This window comes from Dendrobates tinctorius, unplaced genomic scaffold (assembly GCF_039654945.1).
Source record: "Dendrobates tinctorius isolate UK_male_01 unplaced genomic scaffold, ASM3965494v1 ptg000192l, whole genome shotgun sequence".
NCBI lineage: Eukaryota > Metazoa > Chordata > Amphibia > Anura > Dendrobatidae > Dendrobates > Dendrobates tinctorius.
The window spans coordinates 7801581-7827108 of record NW_027361859.1 but is presented as its reverse complement, the minus strand read 5'-3'; the positions used below and the strand labels follow the sequence as shown (position 1 = coordinate 7827108).

The following is a 25528-nucleotide window of genomic DNA, read 5'->3' as shown; positions in this document are numbered from 1 at the left end:
CTGGACACTGGCTCCCAGGTGACCACTATGCCGTACATTCTGTACAAGAGATATTGGGCTGATTCAGAGCTTACCCGTGGCCCAACTGATGAACTGACAGTAGTTGCTAGTAATGGTCAGTCTTTACCGCAGATAGGATGTAAAGAAATTACTGTTAAAGTGGGGCGGGTAGAGCTAAAGTCTCAAAGTTTAATAGTTGTTGATATTGATCGACGTGAATGTAATCCCATGATGACCCTTGGTACAAATGTAATTGAAAACTGTCTGTCCGAGGTTATTGTCTTGTTGCCACAGGTGGCTGAGACTGCTGGTTCCAGTGAACAACGAGTCCAGCAGAAGGAGATCAGAGCCCTGATGCAAAGACAACAGGTAGAACTCTCTGGCGGAGAAATTGGCAGTGTCAGACTGAGTGACCCCTTCCCCATTGCAATACCCCCCAGATGTGAAATGTTGGTTTGGTGTCGGGCAGCTATAGGTCTTAGAGGGAGAGATTACCAGGCGTTGGTAGAACCAGTGTACTCCAAGAGCAGGCCCGCTGTCCTGACAGCCAGAGGGGTGGTTGACATACGAAAAGGGAGAGTACCTGTACGCCTTTTGAATTGTGAGGAAAAGGTGGCCACGATACCTCGGTATGCCACAGTTGCTATGCTACTCACTGTCAATAACAACTCTTTGCAGGCAGCAGAGCCCCTGGTCCCATCCAATCAGGTGGAGGACAGTGGCTCTGTGAAGCAGCCAGAGGAGTGGTGTCAGCAACTGCAGGTGGGAACTGACTCTACACCATCATACCAGAAAAATGGGGTTTACAGAGTGACACAAGAGTATGAGCAGGTATTCAGCAAACACCCACTAGATTTTGGGCAGGCAAAAGGGGTTCAACATCATATCCCCACAGGAGACCATCCACCCATAAAGGAAAGGTACAGACCTATACCCCCAACACAATACCAGTGTGCTAAGAGTATGTTGAGAGAGATGAAGGAGGCAGGGGTCATCAGAGACAGTTGTAGCCCCTGGGCAGCTCCAATAGTGTTTGTAAAGAAAAAGGATGGTACCATGAGAATGTGTGTTGATTACAGGAAAATTAACAGCATTACACATAAAGATGCCTACCGATTACCTAGAATTTAGGAATCATTAGCTGCACTTAAAACTGCTAACTACTTTCCCACCTAAGATCTCACTAGTGGGTATTGGCAGGTTCCCATGGCAGAGGCAGACAAGGAGAAAACAGCATTTACCACTCCAATGGGTCTCTGTGAGTTAAATTATATGCCATTTGGGCTCTGCACTGCTCCAGGAACATTTCAACGGCTGATGGAGTGCTGCCTGGGACACATGAACTTTGAGACGGTCCTGTTGTACCTGGATGATGTCATTGTTTTCTCCAAAACCTATGAAGATCATCTGGAGCACCTGGCTGAAGTGTTTGAAGCTTTGTCCAATTTTGGCCTGAAGGTGAAGCCCTCCAAGTGTCACCTCCTGAAGCCCAAGGTGCAGTACCTCGGTCATGTGGTCAGTGCAGAAGGTGTGGCACCAGATCCTGATAAGGTCACAGTTATCCGGGACTGGCCGAAGCCCAGCAACCTTCATGAAGTACGCCAATTCCTTGGACTGGTAGGCTACTACCGAACATTCATCAAAGGCTTTACCGAAATAGCCACCCCTATGCAAAATCTCCTGGTGGGGCAGTCCAAGAAGACCAAACAGAAAAATTCCACCTTTGAATGGACTGAAGAGTTGGAAAGGTCCTTCACCAGATTGAAGATGGCTCTCACCGGAGACGAAGTTCTGGCCTACTCAGATTATGACAAACCCTTTGTGCTGTACACAGATGCCAGCAACGTGGGACTAGGAGCAGTACTGTCGCTGGTACAGAATGGGAAAGAAAGAGTGATCTCCTATGCCAGCAGGAAGCTGCGCCCCACTGAAAGGAACCCTGATAATTACAGTTCTTTCAAGCTGGAGTTCCTTGCCATAGTCTGGGCTGTCACCGAACGGTTCAAACATTACCTAGCCTCTGCCAAGTTCACTATCTTCACGGACAACAACCCGTTGACGCATTTGGATACTGCAAAACTAGGTGCACTGGAACAGCGCTGGATGGCTCGGCTTTCGAACTATGAGTTTACCATCAAGTACCGGGCAGGGCACAAGACTGCCAATGCTGATGCGCTGTCCAGAATGCCTAACCTACCAGATGCCGGAGAAGACCCTGAGGCTCTTGAAGAGATAGAGCTACCTCCCTTCCACCGGCCACTTGCGGCCCAGCGTGCTCAAGGAGTGAGAAACAGACGGTCTGGCTTGAAGGAGGTCACCCTGAACCCATTGCCCCATCATGATTGGGCAGAAACGCAAGATAGTGACCCTGCAGTCCGCCTGGTGAAGGAGCTGCTGACACGAGCTGACTTACGTCCAGAGTCGGATGCTCCTGGGGAAACTCAGCAGTTGTGGAAGGAGAGAGGCCGGCTGTTCATTTAAGAAGGGAAGCTGTGTCGGAGGAGTATCAATGCCCGCACTCATGAGCTGGTTTGGCAGGTGATAGTCCCAAAGAGAGAGGCATCAATGGTCCTGGAAGCATACCACAATGGAGCTGGACACTTCGGATGGAAGAAGTTGGAAGTATTGCTCCGAGAGAGGTTCTACTGGGCTGGTATGAGGAAAGCCATTGAGAGGTGGTGCCGGGAGTGTGGACAATGTAACCTGCGCAGAAAGGATTGAGACAGCCAGAGAGCTCCCCTACAGCCAATCATCACAAACAGCCCCTTGAATTGGTAGCCCTGGACCATGTGAAGCTGGTTCCAAGCCGGTCAGGCTACATCTATGCACTTACCATTGTGGACCACTACTCAAGATTCCTGGTAGTTGTGCCTGTCAAAGATCAGACGGCCAGGACAGCAGCCAGAGCATTCCAACAGCACTTCTGTAGACCACATGGGTACCCGGAGAAAGTGCTTACAGATCAAGGTCCAGCTTTCGAGGCAGAAGTGTTCCAAGAATTCTGTAACCTGTATGGTTGTAAGAAGATCCGGACAATGCCGTATCACCCACAGACCAATGGCATGTGCGAGAAGATGAACCAGGTAGTGATGGATCTCCTGAGGATTTTGCCTTTGGAGGAGAGGAATCTGTGGCCAGAGAAGTTGCCCGATCTGGTGGACCTCTACAACCATATTCCCGTGAACTCTACCAACTGTACCCCAGCCTACTTAATGAGAGCAAGACCTGGTAAGCTGCCTATTGACTTAGACATGGGAGTCCTGACACCTGAAGTAGCATCCCCAGATGCTGATTAGGACACAGAGAGGCAGCAACAGTACAGAAGAGTTCAAGAATGTGTGGAGAAGAGTTTGGCCCAGGCAAGACAAAAGCAGGAGAAGCTTTACAATCAGAATGCACCTGCCGTTCCTTTGTCGCCGGGGGAGCAAGTCTTGAAAAGAAAGAGAAGATTGCACAAATTGGATGATCAGTGGGAAGCTGAACCTTATACCATTTTGCCCTCAAATTTTGATAATACTAAGGTATGCCTTGTGAGTAAAGATGGAGGAGAGACCTCGGCAGCGGTATCCAGAGATCATTTGAAGTTGTGTCCTGACCAGTTGAAGGAAAGGAAAGAAGAACCAGATAACATTCAACCCATAGCGGAAGAAGAGAAGGTCAGCACAGTGCTTGGAGAATTCCCTACGAATTGGACTAAAGTAAATGATGCTATGGATAAATTATATTGCAGCAATATATACTATGCTTTGCATAGCCGTCTGCTGGCCATCCAAAAAGGCTTGGTGAGGGCTGGCTGCTGGCCCTCGAAAATTAGAGCAAGGGCCTCCTGATGGCCCTATACAAATAGCGATGGCCGCCTAATGGTCCTGGAAAAAATAAATAAATTGTGACTTTCAGAGTCCCTCCTTCATACAATAAAGATTTGTCTGATCATGCCTCAATTAGTAAACAGGTGGGCTACTATATTATACAACCTATATAATGATGTAGAGCATGCAAAAATACCACTCATAGAAATACAAAATAAGTTATATTAAAAAACATGAACCAAATAGTAGCAGATACACATTGGAGGATTCAAAAAAGGAAGTTAATCACGTATAGAAAAAAGAAGGTGGTAGAGTGAGGTCAGACGACGGGCAACAGCAGCAGTACCCAAAGGATGCTGATCCGATTCCAAGAAGGAAAATACTACAGCAATGCAGCGCTTACCCATGATGAAGTCAGTGGTCCACGCACAAGGCCACAAACGCCCCAACACGCGTTTCGCAGTTTTGCTTTCTCAAGGCCTTCAGAATCGCGCATTGGGGTGCTGGTGGCATTGGGCATGGTCCACTGACTGGGGACATCGACCTGCACTTCATCATTACTGGTTAATGGGAAGCAGAACATGAGAATGGTTGCGAAAACACAGAGTTTATTAGGAGAAAACACACAATGAGGTGAGAACGGCCGAGTGTGAGGGAAAGTGACAGAGCAGGAATAGAATGGGGAGAGGGCGACAGGAATCATCACTGGGAAACACTACAGACTGTATCAGAGACTGTGCCGACTGCAAGGGGGAAGGAAGAGCAATGGGATGGTATGATAAAAGTGCGAGTGTGAACAGCGGCCAATCCTGAGAGCGAATAACGGGGCCCCAGCACCTACCTCCACCTGCAGAGCCGTGTGTGTGTACGAGGTGTACAGAGCGGAGCCGTGTGTGTATGAGGTGTACGGAGCAGAGCCGTGTGTGTACGGAACGGAGCCGTGTGTGTACGAGGTGTACGGAGCGGAGCCGTGGGTGTGTACGGAACGGAGCCGTGTGTGTACGAGATGTACAGAGAGGAGCCGTGTGTGTACGAGGTGTACGGAGCGGAGCCGAGTGTGTACGAGGTGTACGGAGCGGAGCCGTGTGTGTACGAGGTGTACGGAGCAGAGCCGTGTGTGTACGAGGTGTACGGAGCGGAGCCGTGTGTGTACGAGGTGTACGGAGCGGAGCCGTGTGTGTACGAGGTGTACGGAGCGGAGCCGTGTGTGTACGAGGTGTACGGAGCGGAGCCGTGTGTGTACGGAACGGAGCCGTGTGTGTACGAGGTGTACGGAGTGGAGCCGTGTGTGTACGAGGTGTACAGAGCAGAGCCGTGTGTGTACGAGGTGTTTGGAACGAAGCCGAGTGTGTACGAGGTGTACGGAGCAGAGCCGTGTGTGTACGGAATGGAGCCGTGTGTGTACGAGGTGTACGGAGCGGAGCCGCGTGTGTGCGAGGTGTACAGAGCGGAGCCGTGTGTGCACGAGGTGTACAGAGCGGAGCCGAGTGTGTACGAGGTGTACGGAGCGGAGCCGTGTGTGTACGGAACGGAGCCGTGTGTGTACGAGGTGTACGGAGCAGAGCCGTGTGTGTACGAGGTGTACAGAGCAGAGCCGTGTGTGTACGAGGTGTACGGAGCGGAGCCGAGTGTGTACGGGGTGTACGGAGCGGAGCCGTGTGTTTATGGAACGGAGCCGTGTGTGTACGAGGTGTACGGAGCAGAGCCGCGTGTGTACGAGGTGTACGGAGCGGAGCCGCGTGTGTACGAGGTGTACGGAGCGGAGCCGCGTGTGTACGAGGTGTACGGAGCGGAGCCGTGTGTGTACGAGGTGTACGGAGCGGAGCCGTGTGTGTACGAGGTGTACGGAGCGGAGCCGCGTGTGTACGAGGAGTTCGGAGCGGAGCCGGGTGGTGCATAACGTGTGTGAGCAGAGCTATGCATGTACAATGTTTATACATTATGATGGAATAATGTTCCGTAGTCGGTCCCTTCTTGACTTGAGTTCCATCGTATTTTATTTGATTGTGGAACCAGTGGTTCGGACATATCTCTGAGAGGTTCTTGAAGTAATTTTTAATCACAACACCAGGTTGCATGTTACTGGCGCTACTGTGAGCAGCCTGTGTGGCCTCCATAACCTGCTCCTGTGGCTGCAGCATCTCCAGACTTATCTGGATGTCATTGGTTGGTGATTACACAGAAGCTGCTGGCAGCGGATCCTTATGATTTGTACATTCAGTAGCAGGACCTTCCTCAGACGACCATTAATAACCTCAGCGATAACAGCCCAGGCTGGAGAGCCAGGATTTCTGCATGTGGCACAGACCCCAGACTGATCAAATCCATATGTTTTGAAAATGTTGTTCCCATTTCTCATCATTTGCAGATCAGTGACGTCTCCATCCTGTGGTTTCCAGAATTCCACAACTTTTCCTTCATGTTACAATTTCAATATTTTAGAGTCCTCTGTGATTGGTTGCTATAGGTTACATGGTCAGTTTTACTGTACTGTGCATAAGTTTTAGGAAGGTGAAGAAATAATTATGCACTTTCAAGAATATTGAAAGAAGTGTTGGGTGTTTATGTTTAAAAATTAAAAAAAATGAAAATGAACAAACAAAATCAGTGCGCTGAATTTGCAGAATGGGCAAAATAAAAATTGAAACAGGCAAAATTTTTTGGGTGGGCCATTTATATGGATACACCAAAATAAAATGGGAATGGTGACAGTTTTCTTGTGTAGGGTGTCTTTCATTGAAATCTGCTGCAATGACCCGGGTACTGCGTTCACCAGACATCAACACAATTTCCACCCGCTACTCACGTGTTAACCTCTGAAACATATCAATGGCTGCAAACAAAGAGAAACTTGTAAATAACTCATGAAAGAATAAAGTTACGTTACGACTTCAAAATGGCCACCATGGTCACCACCCATCTTGAAAAGTTTTCCCCCTCCCATATACTAATGTGTTAGGCTGAGTTGCGTTCGCAGCCAGGGGTCCACCGTGCAGAGATGTAGAACTGCTGCTCGGTATTGGCGGAGGTTATACGGCAGACAATAAATGAACACACGTGGGTTAGCATCACCCGGTGTGTACAGAAGCGAGTTCTGTTCCTTCGCAGAACTGCGGTGCCGCCCAAAGTAAATGTCGAAGCCTGTTAAGCTCACATGACTCGGCCAGATGAGCGCTAGAATACGGACACAGGACTCTGTCCTAAGGACACGGGATTAGAGTTCTTCTAGTCCACTAGCGCTCGGCGCCGCAGCAGTGGTGCCAGCACGGGATAATAATCCCAGATTAGCGTGCAGGTGTGCACAGAGCCGCTCAGGCAGACGCCTCTAATCGCCCAGGGTTAGGCCAGATAAGGGCACGTTTGTTCTGCTGCAGTGAGCATGGACTTGAAAGTAATGAGAGACTAGAAGTGGGGTACCGCAGGGGTCGGTGTTGGGCACGCTTCTTTTTAACATATTTATTAATGACCTTGTAGGGGGCATAGAGAGTAGAATTTCAATATTTGCAGATGACACAAACTCTGCAGGGTAATCAATACAGAGGACAATTTTACAGTTAGGTCCATATATATTTGGACAGAGACAACATTTTTCTAATTTTGGTTCTAGACATTACCACAATGAATTTTAAACAAAACAATTCAGATGCAGTTGAAGTTCAGACTTTCAGCTTTCATTTGAGGGTATCCACATTCAAATTGGATGAAGGGTTTAGGAGTTTCAGCTCCTTAACATGTGCCACCCTGTTTTTTCAACAGACTGATCACACAGGATGAAAGCTGGGTCCATCACTATGATCCTGAGACTAAAGTCCAGACGATGCAATGGAAGCATCGACTCATCGTCTCCAAAGAAGGCACGTGCCCAACCCTTGGCAGGCAAGGTCATGTTCACAGTATTTTGGGACCAGCACGGAGTAGTATTCATGGATTTCCTATCAAAGGGTTCCATGAAAAGAAGTGCCAAATTGGCTATTTATATAGTGGCCCCTGGAAATAATGTAGGACACAAGTATATAAAACATACAACTCCTAAAATGTGTCCTATAAAAGTGAGACATCAAAAACAAAAGGCACCAAAAAGTGACAACATTTGCGTGTGGTGGTTAATGAAGAGCCTTCAAGGAATGTTTCAGCAAGAGATTTATTTTCCAGCAGTGCATCCAATTTTACAGTAATCTTGATTTTTATCCTAGTTTGGAAAACTTCCATCTGGTGGATTCTTCCCCCAACCATGAGGCAGCCACAGCTGGTTATTTGAACCTTTACAGTGTTTATGTCTGGATATGACCACCCCAAGTGAACCAAACCTATTTATCGCAATTTTGCAACAAAATAACAATGATATACTTTAATTTGTTGTGCGCAGATGGTTTAACCCCTTCCTGACATGAGACGTACTATCCCGTCCACGGTACCCGGGCCCGTATGATCGGGGACGGGATAGTACGTCTACCGCGATCAGCGGCGCCCACGTGGTGAGCGCCGCTGATCGCGGCCGGGTGTCAGCTGATTATCACAGCTGACACCCGGCACAATGTGTCAGGGGCGGTCACGGACCGCCCCCGACACGTTAACCCCTTGCACACCGCGATCAAACGCGATCGCGGTGTACCGGGAGTTAAAGGGAAGCATCGGCAGGGAGGGGGCTCCCTCCGTGCTTCCCTGAGCCCCCCACGGCAGCGCAATGTGCAGCGCTGCTGCGGGGGACTCCTATCCTCCAGGCCCCCGAATCCAAGATGGCGACGGGGGCCTTCGGGGGCCTGGGGAAGCTGGCTTCCTCAGTGCCTGCAAAGCGCAGGCATGAGGAAGCCTTGTGCACTGCCTGTGACAGATTGCTGATCTGTCACAGTGATCTGTGATGTGACAGATCAGCGATCTGTCACAGGACAGTGATGTCCCACCTGGGACTATGTAATAAAGTAAAAAAAATTAAAAAAAAAGTGTAAAAATAAATTAAAAAAAATCGCCAAATAAATTAGTAAAAAAAAAAAAAAATATTCCCCAATAAATTCATTTTTTTAAAATAATAATAAAAAAAAACAATAAATGTACACATATTAGGTATCGCCGTGTCCGTAACGACCGGCCCTATAAAACTGTCCCATTAGTTAACCCCTTTAGCGAACCCCTTAAAAAATAAAAATAAAAAACGAAGCAAAAAATAATGATTTATTATCATACCGCCAAACAAAAAGTGCAATAACGCGCGATCAAAAAGACGCATATAAATATCCATGGTACCGCTGAAAACGTCATCTTGTCCCGCAAAAAACGAGCCGCCACACAGCATCATCAGCGAAAAAATAAAAAAGTTATAACTCGCAGAATAAAGCGATGCAAAAATAATTATTTTTTATATAAAATAGTTTTCATTGCATAAAACCGACAAAAACATAAAAAAACGACCTAAATGAGGTATCGCTGTAACCGTACTGACCCGAAGAATAAAACCGCTTTATCAATTTTACCGCACGCGGAACGGTGTAAACGCACCCCCCCCAAAAGAAATTCATGAAACGCTGGTTTTTGTTCATTCTGCGTCCCAAAAATCGGAATAAAAAGCGATCAAAAAATTTCACGTGCCCGAAAATGGTACCAATAAAAACGTCAACTCGTCCCGCAAAAAATAAGACCTCACATGACTCGGTGGGTCAAAATACGGAAAAATTATAGCTCTCAATATGTGGTGATGCAAAAACTATTTTTACAATAAAAGGCGTCTTTTAGCGTGCGACAGCCGCCAAACATAAAAACCGCCATAAATAGTAAATCAAACCCCCCGTTATCACCCCCTTAGTTAGGGAAAAATAATAAAATAAAAAAAATGTATTTATTTCCATTTTTCCATTAGGGTTAGGGCTAGGGTTAGGGCTAGGGGTGTGTTGGGGTAGGGTTAGGTTAGGGTTAGGGTTAGGGTTAGGGCTAGGGCTAGGGTTAGGGCTAGGGTTAGGGCTAGGGTTAGGGGCGTGTTGGGGTTCGGGTTGGAGTTAGAATTGGGGGTTTCCACTGTTTGGGCACATCAGGGGCTCTCCAAATGCAACATGGCGTCTGATCTCAATTCCAGCCAATTCTGAGTTGAAAAAGTCAAATGGTGCTCCTTCCCTTCCAAGCTCTGCTATGCGCCCAAACAGTGTTTTACCCCCTCATGTAGGGTATCAGCCTACTCAGGACAAATTGCAAAACAATTTTTGGGGTCCAATTTCTCCTGTTACCCTTAGGAAAATAAAAAATTGGGGGCAAAAATATAATTTTTGTGGAAAAAAATGATTTTTTTATTTTCACGTCCGAGTGTTATAAACTTCTGTGAAGCACTTGGGGGTTCAAAGTGCTCACCACACATCTAGATAAGTTCTGTGGGGGGTCTAGTGTCCAAAATGGGGTCACTTGTGGGGAGTTTCAATAGTTTAGGTACATCAGGGGCTCTCCAAACGCACATGACACCCGCAGACCATTCCATCAAAGTCTGCATTCCAAAACGTCACTGCTTCCCTTCCGAGCCCCGACGTGTGTCCATACAGTAGTTTTCTCCCACATATGGGGTGTCAGCGTACTCAGGACAAATTGGACAACAACTTTTGGGGTCAAATTTCTCCTGGTACCCTTGGGAAAATAAAAAAAATGGTGACTAAAAGATCATGTTTGTGGAAAAAATACGAATTTTTTATTTTCACGCCCGGGCGTTGTAAACTTCTGTGAAGCACTGGGGGGGTCAAAGTGCTCACCACACATCTAGATAAGTTCCTTAGGGGGTCTAGTTTCCAAAATGGTGTCATTTGTGGGGGGTTTCCACTGTTTTGATACATCAGGGGTTTTCCAAACGCGACATGGTGTCCGATCTCAATTCCAGCCAAAAACGTCAAATGGCGCTTCTTCCCTTCCGAGCTCTGCCATGCGCCCAAATAGTGGTTTACCCCCACATGTGGGGTATCAGCGTACTCAGGACAAATTGCACAATAACTTTTAGGGTCCTGTTACCCTTGGGAAAATAAAAATTGGGGTGAAAAGATCATTTTTGTGGAAAAAATATGATTTTTTAATTGTACCGCTGTACGTTATAAACTTCTGTAAAGCCCTTGTGGGTTCAAAGTTCTCACCACATATCTAGATAAGTTCCTTGGGGGGTCTAGTTTCCAAAATGGGGTCACTTGTAGGGGGTTTCCACTGTTTAGGTACATCAGGGACTCTCCAAACGTGACATGGCGTCCAATCTGAATTCCAGCCAATTTTGCATTGAAAAAGTCAAACGGCGCTCCTTCCATTCTGAGCTCTGCCATGCGCCGAAACAGTCGTTCCCCCCCACATATCAGGTATCTGCGTACTCAGGACAAATTGCACAATAACTTTTGCAGTTCAATTTCTCCTGTTACCCTTGGTAAAATAAAAAAAATTGAACCTGAAGTATTTTTTTTATGAAAAAAAGTTAGATGTTCATTTTTTTTTAAATATTCAAAAAAATTCCTGTGACGCACCTAAAGGGTTAATAAACTTCTTGAATGTGGTTTTGAGCACCTTAAGGGTTGCAGTTTTTAGAATGGTGTCACTTTTGTGTATTTTCTATCATATAGACCCCTCAAAGTGGCTTCAAATGTGATGTGGTCCTAAAAATAAAATGGTGGTGTAAAAATGAGAAATCGCTGGTCAACTTTTAACCCTTATAACTTCCTAACAAAAAAAAATGTTGGTTCCAAAATTGTGCTGATGTAAAGTAAACATGTGGGAAATGTTAGTTATCAAGTTTTTTGTGTGCCGTATCTCTGTGATTTAAGGGCATAAAAATTCAAAGTTGGAAAATTGCGAAATTTTCAAAATTTTCGCCAAATTTCCATTTTTCTCACAAATAAACGCAAGTTATTTGAATGAAATTTTACCACTAACATGAAGTACAATATGTCACGAGAAAACAATGTCAGAATCACCGGGATCCATGGAAGCGTTCGAGAGTTATGACCTCATAAAGGCACAGTGGTCAGAATTGTAAAAATTGGCCCGGTCATGAACGTGCAAACCACCCTTGGGGGTGAAGGGGTTAAAGATGTGCCAAATTTATTAAAGAGGTTTTCCCATCTCCAAAATGTAATAGGTGAAGTAATAATAATAATAATAGCAAATATCTCCAATTAGAAATGTGGCATAGTTTTTCTGAGGAAAGAATTCAGCACATCCATCTAACAATGAATAAAATATATACATAATTTACTGGATTATCTTTAAAAGGAAGGTGCCATCCAAAAAAATTTTTTTCAGCAATTGAAAAAATGTAAAGAATTAATGTTTAAATTTTGTTAAAATATTATCATTTGTTTATAAAATAGTAAAATATGAAAAATAATTTAAAAAGGTTTGGTATTTCTACTTTTAAACACTAGAGGGAGCAGCTACTGAAATTTGACACCAAGACCTAGTGTACAACTAGCTCACATTACTGCACTGTAGTAAATGTGGGTGGGGTCTGATTACATATATATGCGGTGTCACTCCTCTCCTCCCCTTCTGGGTGTTTGCTAAGGGATAAGAGAGGATGAGACTTAGGAACTCTGTGCGGAGCCATTTTGTTGGCGACTGCAAAGTTATATTGACAAGTAGACGGTCACCGAGGACAGACAACAGCAACAATTCTGTTAGATGGTGCTGTGTTATGAATGAGTCACCGTAGGAGGCAGACACAAAAATAGAAGCTACGTCCAGAAAACCAGAGAAGTTGGCAACTATCAGATTGCAGACCCCTGAACCTATCAACACAACTAGCAGTAGCCGTGGGGGGTTCCTACGGTGCCCTAGACCCCTCGATCACAGCCAGAGAGCTAAATAGCCTAAAGACAGAAAAGGAAATCTAAACTGCCCCAGAGCAGACCCCAAAGTAAAAGGCAGCCCCCAACATATAATGACGGTGAAGCAAGATGAAAAAACACTAACACAGATAGAAAGATAGGCTGAGCAAACGTTGGGGCCCAAGCTAACTAAACAGGACAGGAAAGGAAGGTTGCTGTCTGCAATCTGCCAAAACCCTATCAAAGACATAAGCCAACAAGCTGATATGGAAAAAGACCCTGAAGCAGCTAGGCTTCAAAAACTATATCAGCACTCAGGTATTTTCAGAAGACAGAGCTAAAGGAATTCAGCTCACCCCAGCAGGGAATGGCAGAAATCCAGAAAAACAAAGCAAAACAAAGTCAAAGCACAAATGCAAAAAGCAAAGCAGAAAACTTAGCTTTAGAAGAGCAGGAATTCAGATTGGTCTCAAAGGATCCCACAGAGAAATCACCCGCAGGGCAGAAGGGCGTCGGCAGCCTTATATCCAGTCAGTAACTCCACTCAGCCAGTCATCATCATTAGTCTCAGGTGTCTGATAATCAGGCTCACTACCTTTCCTTACCAGAAGAGGGAGTTCATCGGGCCTCAGTGGTGAAGGGGAAAATGAACTCACAACAGTGCTGCTTGCTGTATCATAAACTGGGAAATACACATGCACGCTCACACACACACGAAGCTCACACACACGAAAACACACATGCACGCTCACACACGAAAATACACATGCACACTCCCTCACACACATGCACGCTCACGAAGATACACACGCTCGCTCACACATGCTCACACTCGCGCACACAAAGGAAAATACACATGCACGCTCACACACACATGCACGCTCACACTCTCAGGAAAATACAAATGCACACTCACACAAAGCCTGGCATACATGCCCCCTAGCCAGGCTGGCATACATGGATGGCTCCCCTAGCCAGCCAGCCTGGCATACATGGGCCCCCCCTTGCCAGCCAGCCTGCCATACATGGCCCCCCTAGCCAGCCAGCAATACATTGCCCTCCTAACCAGCCAGCCATACATGGCCCCCCTAGCCAACCAGCCATACATGGCCCCCTTATCCAGCCAGCCATACATACATAGCCCTCCATCTATACAATGCATAGGAAAAAAAAAGCTTGTACTTACCTTCCCTCCTCTCCCAGCAAGTGCTGCACCCTGTTCAGGGCACAGCAGTGTGACGATCTTGCTGCTGTGCTCTGAACAGGTCAGCAGTAAGCAGCGATTGCAGCCTGCACTTTAATACTAATTACAGGCTGCAATCACCGCTGCAGACACTTAACCTGGACCCTCACTTCCCGGCAGCTTCTCCCCAGCAGCTCCTGTCATCGCACACATTGAGCAGTGTGTGCGATGACAGGGGAAAATAAAGCCCACAGCATACGCTGTGGGCTACAACAAAATGGCTGCGATCTTCAGCCACAGCTGTGACCTGGACAGCCCAGGTCACAGCTAAGAGGCAGGAGGAGTGGCCTCAATGCAAGAGATGCGGTCAGTGTCCGACTGCAGTCTCTTATGCCCATGGCTGCCGTAAGTGAGGTGTGCAAGTGTGATGCCCAGACACACACACCCCCAAGCAATGAAAATGGCAGCCCCCAGTGACAAAAGTATAAGTCAATAAATAAAAAAAACTATAAAAGTAGTATATTTAATTTTGTATTAAAAATAATTGATTATATAATCAATAATTATTAATACAAAAATTAAGATCACGGCGCCGTCCCTTTAAAAACATGTATACCAAAGATGTAAAAACCTGACACGTTTCTTTTGAATCAGATCTTTTTTTTAAACATTCAGGAATCAATACAGAAAGAATATGACATCTTATATAGCTAGTAAAAATTACATTGAGAGCAGATATTATTTAAAGGGTAAAACTCTTCCTGTGTAAGAATAAATAAAAAGAAGAAATCTCAAAACACAGATATTTGCATAAAATTGAGCCTATAAACAACATGGCTCCACAAATAAACAAAAATCAAAATTATACATCAGTGCCTCATTTCAGCAGGAAAACCATCCCCGCCAGCCGCGCCACTCCGCATCATATTTCGCCCCCCCCCGCCCCCCACGGATACCAGGTCCAATCCACCCCAGCCCCCTCCCACCGCGCCACTCAAAATCTACTTCGCCGCAAAGGGCACTAGACTTTATTTTCACCCCCCAAGCATCCCCTCATCGCAAGCACAACAGCAACTGGTCCAACATCGCATCCCGTACCAGTGCGCCCGAGGGGAGACCCGGTGACTCCATCCATGGCTGCCAAATTTTGTAAAACTTTCTTAATGCATTTCTTTTTAAATAAGCCCCCCTTTCCAATCTGATGACATTATTTAGTTTATTTTTAAGCTCTGACAATGTTGGTGGCATAGGATCCAACCAATGATATGCAAGTATCTTTCTTGCCTGATACAGGATGCGTGCTATTCCCAGGGCCACTGCAGAGTCCGGGTCAACCCCCTCCTCCCACAAATTCAACAAACATAGACGAGGTGACGGTCGTATTGTGATATGGTATACTTGGGCTATGAGTCCCAGGGTCTGCCTCCAGAAATCCCCAATGTGCCCGCACTCCCACATAACATGCATCAAGTGGGCATCATCCTGCCCACACCTAACACATTGTGTATTGGGCCTAAGTCCCATTTTAAATAATAAGCTGGGTGTTTTATATACCCTGTGAATGAGATATATTTGCGAAAGCCGCTGGCACTCAGAAACCGCCATTTTAGGGACCTGTTCTAGAATATCGGACCACTGGTCCTCCGTCAGGGGGCCAACGTCCCGTTCCCACTTATTCTTAGCAGCAGTCAGTGGATATGTCTCCAGATGGGCAGGCAATAATCTTTTATATAATTCAGAGATAAGTCCCCTAGAAGACTCAGATGTAAGTAGCATATGTAGTGTTTGATTATGTGTCACTATCACCGGATTTGTCCTTCTCTGTTTTTCCAATGCATGTCTTAGCTGTAAGTACTGATAAAAGAAGACGTGCGGGAGGTGAAATTCTGTTCTCAATTGTTCAAAACTCTTAAGAGTATTATTTTGCAAAATTTGTGACACCAGATAAATCCCTTTATCTTCCCATCTTCCAAACCCCACCAGCTTTTTGATCTCTTGCAAATCCGGATTTCGCCACAATGGCCACAATTCCGTAGGCCCATTTATCTTCAAAAGAGACTTACCCCTATCCCACACCTTGAAAATCATAGCCAACGTGGGGTATCATGCCCCATTTATCTGCCGTCTTCCCACCTCCAACCGGCACCCTGGATATTTCCATACCGATCCTTCCCTCACAATATCACCACCATTGTCACACGCCTCGTCTCTACCCCAACCCTTAAGATGTTGCATCTGGGAGGCGATAAAGTATATGAATGGGTTTGGCACCGCCAATCCTCCCTCCTCCTTCCCTCGCTGCAGTATCTCCAAGCGAATCCTAGCCTGTTTTTTCTTCCAAATTAATTCCCGGAATAATGTATTTATTTTTGCAAAAAAGTCCCTACAGATCCACACCGGAGAATTATGTATCAAATATAATAATTGTGGCATCATTACCATTTTGATTAAGTTAGATCTACCAATATTCGACAACGGCAGGCAACACCAAGTATGTACTTTTGCTCTAAATCGCTGTAACAGGGGCTCCAGATTCAGAGCCCGAAAATCCTTCGGGGCAGGACTAACAATTATACCCAGATACTTAAACCTCCGAACTACAGGGACCGGTATCTGGAAATCTGAGAAATCCGCCGGGAGAGGGTCTATCGGCATTAAAGCTGATTTGGACCAATTAATCCGAAGACCAGACCTCAGCCCAAATTCTCGAATGACCTCCATTGCCGGCAAAATCGAGGAATGTACCTTATCTAAATATAGAAGTAAATCATCCGCGTACAATGATATCCTCAACTCCACAGTTCCACATCTGAATCCCATTATTTCTCTGGACTTCCGAATTGCAACTGCCAATGGCTCCACCGCAGTAGCAAATAGCAAGGGCGAGAGCGGGCACCCCTGTCTAGTACCTCTCCCAAGAGGAAAAGACTCAGAGACCCTGCCATTAGCCCCAACCTTCGCCACCGGCGAGCCATACAAGAGCCTCACCCAATTTATAAATCTGTGTCCAAAGCCCATTTTCCGAAGTACCGCCCACAAAAAACCCCACTCCAAACTATCGAACGCCTTAGCGGCGTCTAAGGACAAAATTGCTCTTCCCCCCAACTCCCCAGAACTATGTTAAATCCCCAAGTATAGTTTCCTAAGGTTCATAGATGTGGCTCTGCCTGGGATAAATCCCGTCTGATCCTTCTGTATAACAGATGAGATAACTCGGGACATCCTATTGGCGAGTACCTTGGCCAATAATTTAACATCTGTTGATAATAGGGAAATCGGGCGATATGAATCCGGAACCTCTGGATCCTTTCCGGGCTTTAATATTAAAACTATCAAAGCTTCCCTCATAGATGGCGGGAGGACCCTCTGCCTTTCAGCCTCTTCAAATACCTTAAGTAGCTTAGGTAGCAGTAAGGGTGCATAGGTTTTGTAAAACTCGCCAGGCAGGCCATCCATTCCTGGAGCCTTTTCATTTTGCATCTGACCAAGCGCCTCCTCCAACTCCTCCAACAGGATGTCCCGATCCAATGAATCCCTATCGCTATCAGCCAATGCAGGGAGAGAGAGAGCATCCAGGTACTGCTCAATCTCAGTCTCCGTGAGACTGCAATCTGATGTGTATAGTCGCATATAATACCTCCTGATCTCACTCACTATGTCCGCACTGTCTGTCACAGGACCACCCGAGTCCATTTTTAGCCTATTGATATATGAAGATCCGTCCTGTGCTCTAATGACCGTGGCCAATAAATGTCCTACTCCCTCCCCCTCTATAAAATATTTTTGTTTGAGGAAATAACGTTTATTTGCTGCCGCCGACATGAGGTTTTCCCTGAGCGACCCCTGTGCCTTCTACAAAGCTTTTTTAGTTTCCTCTGTCGGGTTGAGTATCACCGCAGCCTCCGCAACAGACACCTCCTGGATCAGGCCCCGGGTGTAGCGTCTATTTTGGCTTTTCCGTGTGCATATTTCTCTAATATATAAGCCCCTGACATAGGCTTTCATGGAATCCCAGACTATGTGTGATGATGCAGAGTACTCATTAAGTTGAAAATATTCTAGAATGGCATCATGCAAAGATCCCCCTATAAGCTGGATCCAGAAGGGATTAAGCTTCCAGATAGGTCTAGATAGGGTGAGGGGGTGTCCCCATGAAAGTGTGACATGTAGCGGCGAGTGATCATATACACTTCTAGGCAGGTAGGCCACCCCTCGTACATATGGGGTCATGAGTGTATTCCCAATGGCCAGGTCTATCCGTGACATAGCGTGGTGGGAGCTAGAGTAGCAGGAAAACTGTCTGGCTGTGGGGTTTTGGACACGCCAAAGATCTACCATACCCAGCTCCACTAACGTTGTAGCAAATGAGGTTGAGGCTGCATCTTCTGATATGTTTCCCGAATGCAACTTATCCAAATAGGGATGCAAATATGTATTAAAATCTCCTATTAGAAGAGTCAGCGCAGGGGGAAAGGAACCCAAAATAGACAAGATTCTTTTTACTGGTTTGACTGAATAGGGCGGGGGGATGTATATGGCAACCAAAATAAATTGTATACAGTATAACGTGCAAAGCAAACATACAAATCTGCCCCCAGGGTCAACCACTGATTTAGTACATGAGAAGGGGATGGACCTGTGCACCAGCACACTGACACCCCGCGCATGGGTCGAGTACGTGGAATGATATTCATAAGAAACCCATCCCTTTCTTAGCCAATGAATATTATCTTTCACCATGTGGGTCTCAGACACACACAGGATAGCCGGGAGAAATTTCTGCATATTAGTAAATATAGCACATCTCTTATTTGCATCCCCGAGCCCCCTAACATTCCACGCTACAATATTAAGTGATATCGCCATAAGAGCAGACTAAAAAATGAGAAATCGGAACATACTCCACTCCCGAGGGAGAGAGGCAATCTCCACCATCCCTCAGTACAATGAATTGGGTGACACGGCTGACGCACATCACATCCCACAACCTGACACGTTTCTTGTGCCCAAGTGCCCTTAGGCAGAACTAATGACTAGTTATGAGCGAACATGCTCGCCACTACTTGTTACTTGCCCGAGTATCGCTGTACTCGCAGTACTTGGCGAGCACCGAGAATTTCCGGGATTATTCGGCGGGCGCTCGGGTCCCCGCCCTGCATGTTTGGCGCTCTTTAGAGAGCCAATTAACATGCAGGGATTGTCTGCCACGCACTGTAATGCCACAGGCATATTTGTTGTGGTATTACAGTCATTGGCTGGCCGCACAGCGTCATAAGGTCAATAAGACCTGCCGCCGCCCTGCTCGTCACAGTCACATCTGCATTCAGTGTAGGGAGAGCTGCTGCTGAGATAGGGACATATTTCGGGGTTTATAAGTTAGTGTGGGTATACCATCATAAAATCCACAAATTCAGCTAAACCAAGAGTCCTTCTAAGGACTAATTACGGGGTATATAGGTTGCAGTGCCAGGTAGGCAGGGGAGTGTATGTGGCTATATACATATCAGTGCAAGGCGAGCAGGCACTGTATGTGGGATATAGATATCATTGCATACATCAAGAGGGTCCACTACTGTACGGTGCTGCTGCCTATTACATATATTGACCGTGTATAACTAGCCCCAGGTATCAGTGGCTAAGAATAATTTTACATCTTAATCCTGATCCTGATTATTTTACTCCAAAGCAATCCAGATCCCCCTTTTTTTTTCTTCATTTGCTTGTTGACACTGCAGACTACAGCCAAACTTTTGATAGTACAGCGTTTTGAAAATCCAGCAATTTTAAACAGGTTAGCCCATCCCAGGTATGACATCTGAGTGCACAGAAAAATCTGCCATTTTTTGTGGTACTGTAGAATTTTTTTGGAGTGTCTTATACAATTTTTTAATACCATTTTGCTGCCAAAAAAAATATTTAGCTACAGGGCAGATATTTTACACTGGGTTTTGTCCGCCACACAGATCGCATATCATTGCGCTCAAAATTTTGCCATTTCAGGTCTGCATATAATTTTTTTTGTTCAAGGATTGCATACGTGTGGCAAGATGTACACCGGATGGCATTGGCAATGGTGGAGCACATTCCTAATGGAGATTGCAACAGACAGAAAGGATAAGTAAAAATAAATAAAAACTATTAATAAAATATAACAGCAATTCAATAATTCCTCCCTTGGAAACTCCCTGAATCCAAAGTCACTGAATCACAAGTCACACATTTACCACCGGTTACACTTACGCTCTCGATTACACTCAGCTCGCTCACACTCGCTCAGGCAGAAGATTTAAAGAGATTTTTTTTTCCTTCACCAGAAAACCACCCTGCTGCTCAATGAACTTCCCCCAAAAAAATGAATAAAAAGAGTAGTGGCGCTGGTGTATAGCGGGTTTTATCTGCTGCGAATCTGGACACAGACCACCAAGCTGTCAAAGAAGGATGCAGAAATTGATAAAAATTAAATTTGCGCTGATGAAACCACTGTTCAGAATAGAGTTAACAGAGAGGGAGTGGGGTATTCCACAAAATAGGTGGGCAAAAAGGACACAGTGTTAGTAGCCAATATTATATAAATAATAATGATCTTTAATTTTATATAGCGCTAACATATTCCGCAGCGCTTTACAGTTTGCACACATTATCAACACTGTCCCCGATGGGGCTCACAATCTAAATTCCCTATCAGTATGTCTTTGGAATGTGGGAGGAAACCGGAGTACCCGGAGGAAACCCACGCAAACACGGGGAGAACATACAAAGTCCTTGCAGATGTTGTCCTTGGTGGGATTCGAACCCAGTGGCTAACCACTGAGCCACCGTGCTGCTGGTAACTAACGTACACATCGGGTATCCAAGGGACGTGCGTCCCTTAGATACCCGATGAGTATGTTAGTTACAAGCTCCCTGCATCAGCGCGCTGGTAACTAACGAACACAGCGACGCCGCGCGATCGCTCACCAGCGATCACATAGCGACTCACCCGCGATCCTGACACGTTGATATCATTGTCGGGATCGCTGGTGAGTCGCTATGTGTGACTCCAGCTTTAGATTGGTGACCCTTAATATAGGGTTTTCTTTGTCTCTCAGCATTTCACCTAGCACTTCATTTTCCACCGTGAATACCGTGGAGAAGAAGGTGTTTAATATATTAGCTTTTTCCTCATCATCTACAACCATACTTTCCTCACAAATTTTTAATGGGCCTACACTTTCTCTTTTGATTCTTTTACTATTGATATAGTTGAAGAACAGTTTGGAATTAGTTTTACTCTCCTTAGCAATGTGCTTCTCTGTTTCCTTTTTGGCAGCTTTAGGCTAAGTGCACACGTACTTTTTTGGCCTGCGGATTTTTCCGCACAGAATTGAAGAAATCCGCTGGTCAAATGACCTGCATTTTTCCTGCGGATTTCTTCCTTTTTTCTTGCGGTTTTCTTGTGGTTTTTGTGCGGTTTTCCCCTGCGGATTTGGAGAATGGAGCAGGTGGAAAACCGCACAAAAGAAGTGACATGCTGCATATTTTGAACCACAAGAAAACCGCACGGAAAAATCTGCAGCGTCTGCACAGTGTTTTTTTTTTCTATTGATTAACAGGCTACTGTACATCACAATGCGGGATATGCAGCGTTTCTGCGTGGTAAAATCCGCTGCGGATCCGCTGGAAATCTGCATCGTGTGCACATGGCCTAAATTATTTTTTTAGATAAAGAATTTTTCTCTTTATAGTTTTTTAGAGCTTCAACGGTGCCATCCTGCTTTAGTAGTTTAAATGCTTTCTTTTTACTGTTAATTGCTCCTCTTACTTCTTTGTTTAGCCACATTGGGTTTTTCCTATTTCTTGTCCTTTTATTCCCACAAGGTATAAACCGCTTACAGTGGATGTTCTTAAACATTTCCCATTTATTTTCTGTATTCTTATTTCTGAGGACATTGTTCCAGTCAACCAGATTAAGGGCTCTGTTAACTCTATTCTGAACAGTGGTTTGTTTCATCAGTGCAAATTTAATTTTTATCAAAGACTAAAACTATCAGGACGTAGCTCTGATGTCAATCCAGATCATTACAAAAGCCCCCAAAACGAAAAAAAAAACAAAAACGTAAATTTGGGTGGAAGAGCATAAATGTGGGATTGGCTAAAAGAAAGAAAAGCGGCACAAGCCCTTTAAGATATGGTTATTATATATAAACTAGTTATATATTAGCTCTTTGATGTCTAAGAAGTAATTTGTCTGATATTTATTCAGATATTATTTTTTAGAAAACAATTTCACACATTAAGAACAAGTATATGGCTTCTCTCAGATCTGTAGCAACATGTAACTTTTTGGTAAAATATTTTCTACATACTGAGCACGAAAATGTCTTCTACCTTGTGAGACTTTTTTTTTGATGTGTGTCTACATTTTTGTTCTGTTTTAAAAATGTACCACATCATGAACATAAAAATAGTTTCTTTCTTGTGTGAATTCTCTTATGTCTTAAAAGAACTGATTGCTGGATAAAGCATTTCCCACATTCTAAACATGAAAAAGGCTTCTCCCCTGTGTGACATCTCTGATGTACGATAAGATGTGATTTCTCTCCAAAACGTTTTCCACATTCTGAACATGAAAAAGGCTTCTCCCCTGTGTGAGTGCTTTGGTGTTTATCAAGACTCCATTTCTGGTTAAAAGATTTCCCACATTCTGAACAGGAAAAAGGCTTCTCCACTGTGTGAGTTCTCTGGTGTGCAACAAAATGTGATTTATGTGAAAAATATTTCCCACATTCTGAACATGAATAAGGATACTCCCCTGTGTGAACTCTTTGATGTTCAACGAGATTTGATTTCAACTTGTAACATTAACCACATTCTGAGAATGAATACGACTTCTCCCCTGTGTGACTTTTCTGATGCCTAACCAAACAGGATTTCTGACCAAAACATTTCCCACATTCAGAACAGGAATATGGCTTCTCTCCTGTGTGACTTTTCTGATGCCTAACCAAACAGAATTTCTGACCAAAACATTTCCCACATTCAGAACAGGAATATGGCTTCTCTCCTGTGTGAACTCTCTGGTGTATAGCAAGACTTGATTTATGGGTAAAACATTTCTCACATTCTGAGCATGCAAATGACTTCTCCCCTGTGTGACATCTCTGATGTACGATAAGACGTGATTTGTCTCCAAAACGTTTTCCACATTCTGAACATGAAAAAGGCTTCTCCCCTGTGTGAGTTCTCTGATGTGTAACAAGAGTTGATTTACTTGTAAAACATTTCCCACATTCTGAACATGAAAAAGGCTTCTCCCCTGTGTGAGTTCTTTGGTGTTTATCAAGATTCCATTTCTGGTTAAAATATTTCCCACATTCTGAACAGGAAAAAGGCTTCTCCCCTGTGTGATTTCTCTGGTGTGCAACAAAATGTAATTTATGTGAATAATATTTCCCACATTCTGAACATGAATAAGGATACTCCCCTGTGTGAACTCTTTGATGTTCAACGAGATTTGATTTCAACTTGTAACATTTACCACATTCTGAGCATGAATACGACTTCTCCCCTGTGTGACTTTTCTGATGCCTAACCAAACAGGATTTCTGACCAAAACATTTCCCACATTCAGAACAGGAATATGGCTTCTCTCCTGTGTGACTTTTCTGATGCCTAACCAAACAGAATTTCTGACCAAAACATTTCCCACATTCAGAACAGGAATATGGCTTCTCTCCTGTGTGAACTCTCTGGTGTATAGCAAGATGTGATTTATGGATAAAACATTTCTCACATTCTGAGCATGCAAATGGCTTCTCCCCTGTGTGACTTTTTTGATGCACCACTAAACCTATCTTCACTTTAAAAGATTTACCACATTGTGAACATGTAAATGGTTTCTCACCTGTGTGAAATCTGTGATGTCTATTTAGATCGGATTTCTGCCTAAAACATTTGCTACATTCTGAGCATGAATAAGGTTTCTCTCCCGTGTGAATTCTTTGATGATCAACAAAATTTTTTTTCTGCCTAAAACATTTCCCACATTCTGAACATGAAAATGGTTTCTCTTCTTTGTGAAGTATGTTATGTCTTAAAAGAACTGATTTATGGCTAAAACATTTCCCACATTCTGAACATGAAAAAGGCTTCTCCCCTGTGTGAATTCTTAGATGCTCAACAAGATATGATTTCCGATTAAAACATTTCCCACATTCTGAACATGAATATGGCTTCTCCCCTGTGTGAATTTGCTGATGTTTCACAAGTCCGTATTTATGTTTGAAGCATTTCCCACATTCTGAACATGAATATGGTCTAATTCCTGTATGAACTCTTTGATTTTGTTTCACAATCTGCGATGAAGATAGCTCTTTGGTGTGAAGTGTTGAGTTTTCATATGGGATAATGGTGTGCTTTCCATGTGTATCATGTGTGATTCCTTGATCACTTGCTTTACAATCTGAAGATATTTGATGTCCTTCTTGGCTCCTAGCATAGTCACCTGTAAAGCATAAACTCATTTTTTATTATGGTTAAATTATATTACTATAACATTAGATTGATTTTTTAACAGTTTCTATATAAAAGGTTATCATAAGTCATGTAGTCAAGTGTCTACAGATCACAATTTAATAGACAGAAGTTTTTAACTTGTGTATTTTATTCATGATTCTAAAAAAATTCAAATCTGCCTATCACCACCCCTTTTCTAGTAAGTTACTCAGTAGAAAATCATAAAGTCACCTATATTTCAGTGCTATTACATGGTGCGTGTCTGTTTCACACTTTCCCTGACATTCGCACTAACACAAAGCAGTGAAGGATAGTTTGGTCAGATAGAAAGAAGCTATGGCTTTAAAGGGAATCTGTCAGCAGGTTTTTGCTATGTAATCTGACAGCTGCATCAGCATGAGGTGATTTCAACAATTATTAGGTGCAGCAGTTATGACAGTAAGTTTTCTCTATGCTGATCTACCAGAGCTCAGTTGTTGAGCTGTGTTTTACCCCACCCAGACATTTGTACAATGTATAGTGAGAGACAGCTGCTAAGCAGTGGCAGCGGCTGGGTTGGATTATCAGGATCAAGATCAGCAGTCCTGATCTCGAGACACAAAGAAACAGGCCACAAACATGTCATAAGACATTGGGTAGCCATATCATGAGGCAGCAGTCCACAACCATATAAAGAGTAGTTTACACTAAGGCAAGAGGCAGCAGGTTATTCCAAATCAACATGGCCAAAGGCTAAATCATGCCATTAGAGTTAAAGCTAATTCAAGCTAAGAAGCCGGAAGCTGACCCAAGGCCCAAAAAAAGGCCAAACTAAGCAAAGTCACAATGCTAAAGGTTAAACCAGTGGTTCCCAAACTCCAGTCCTCGCGGACCCCAACGGGTCATGTTTTCAGGATTTCCATAGTGTTACACATGTGAGAGCATTCCTGATGCCTGGTGATATTTCCATCACCTGTGAAATACTAAGGAAATCCTGAAAACATGACCTGTTGGGGTCCGCGAGGACTGGAGTTTAGGAACCACTGGGCTAAACCAATTCAAGCAATGAAGCAAAAACAACTATACCAAGCAATGTTAAGAGGCAGATGCTGCAGGCCAAACACCAACCAAACATAAGGCAGCAAATCAAACAACAGACAGCAGGCGTGAGGTACTGGATTCAAGTTATCTAGACTGTTCCAAGTTAATGTTAGTATCCCAGGGCCCAATTGGGCCAATATACTCAGTGCAATCCTGAGTAGGGGCTAAGTCAGAGCTTCTCTGGGGGTGTTCCA

The 25528-nt window shown here is 44.5% G+C and overlaps 1 protein-coding gene across 1 annotated transcript in view; it reads right to left on the bottom strand.

Annotated features, from left to right (window-relative positions):
* The window catches only part of LOC141055959 (uncharacterized), a 193061-nt gene that overhangs the window by 90085 nt on the left and 77448 nt on the right, over positions 1 to 25528 (bottom strand). The window contains 3 exon segments of the mRNA XM_073552654.1: positions 4213 to 4369; positions 6624 to 6642; positions 22198 to 24243. Of these exon segments, the coding sequence (XP_073408755.1) occupies positions 4213 to 4369; positions 6624 to 6642; positions 22198 to 24243 (2222 nt within the window).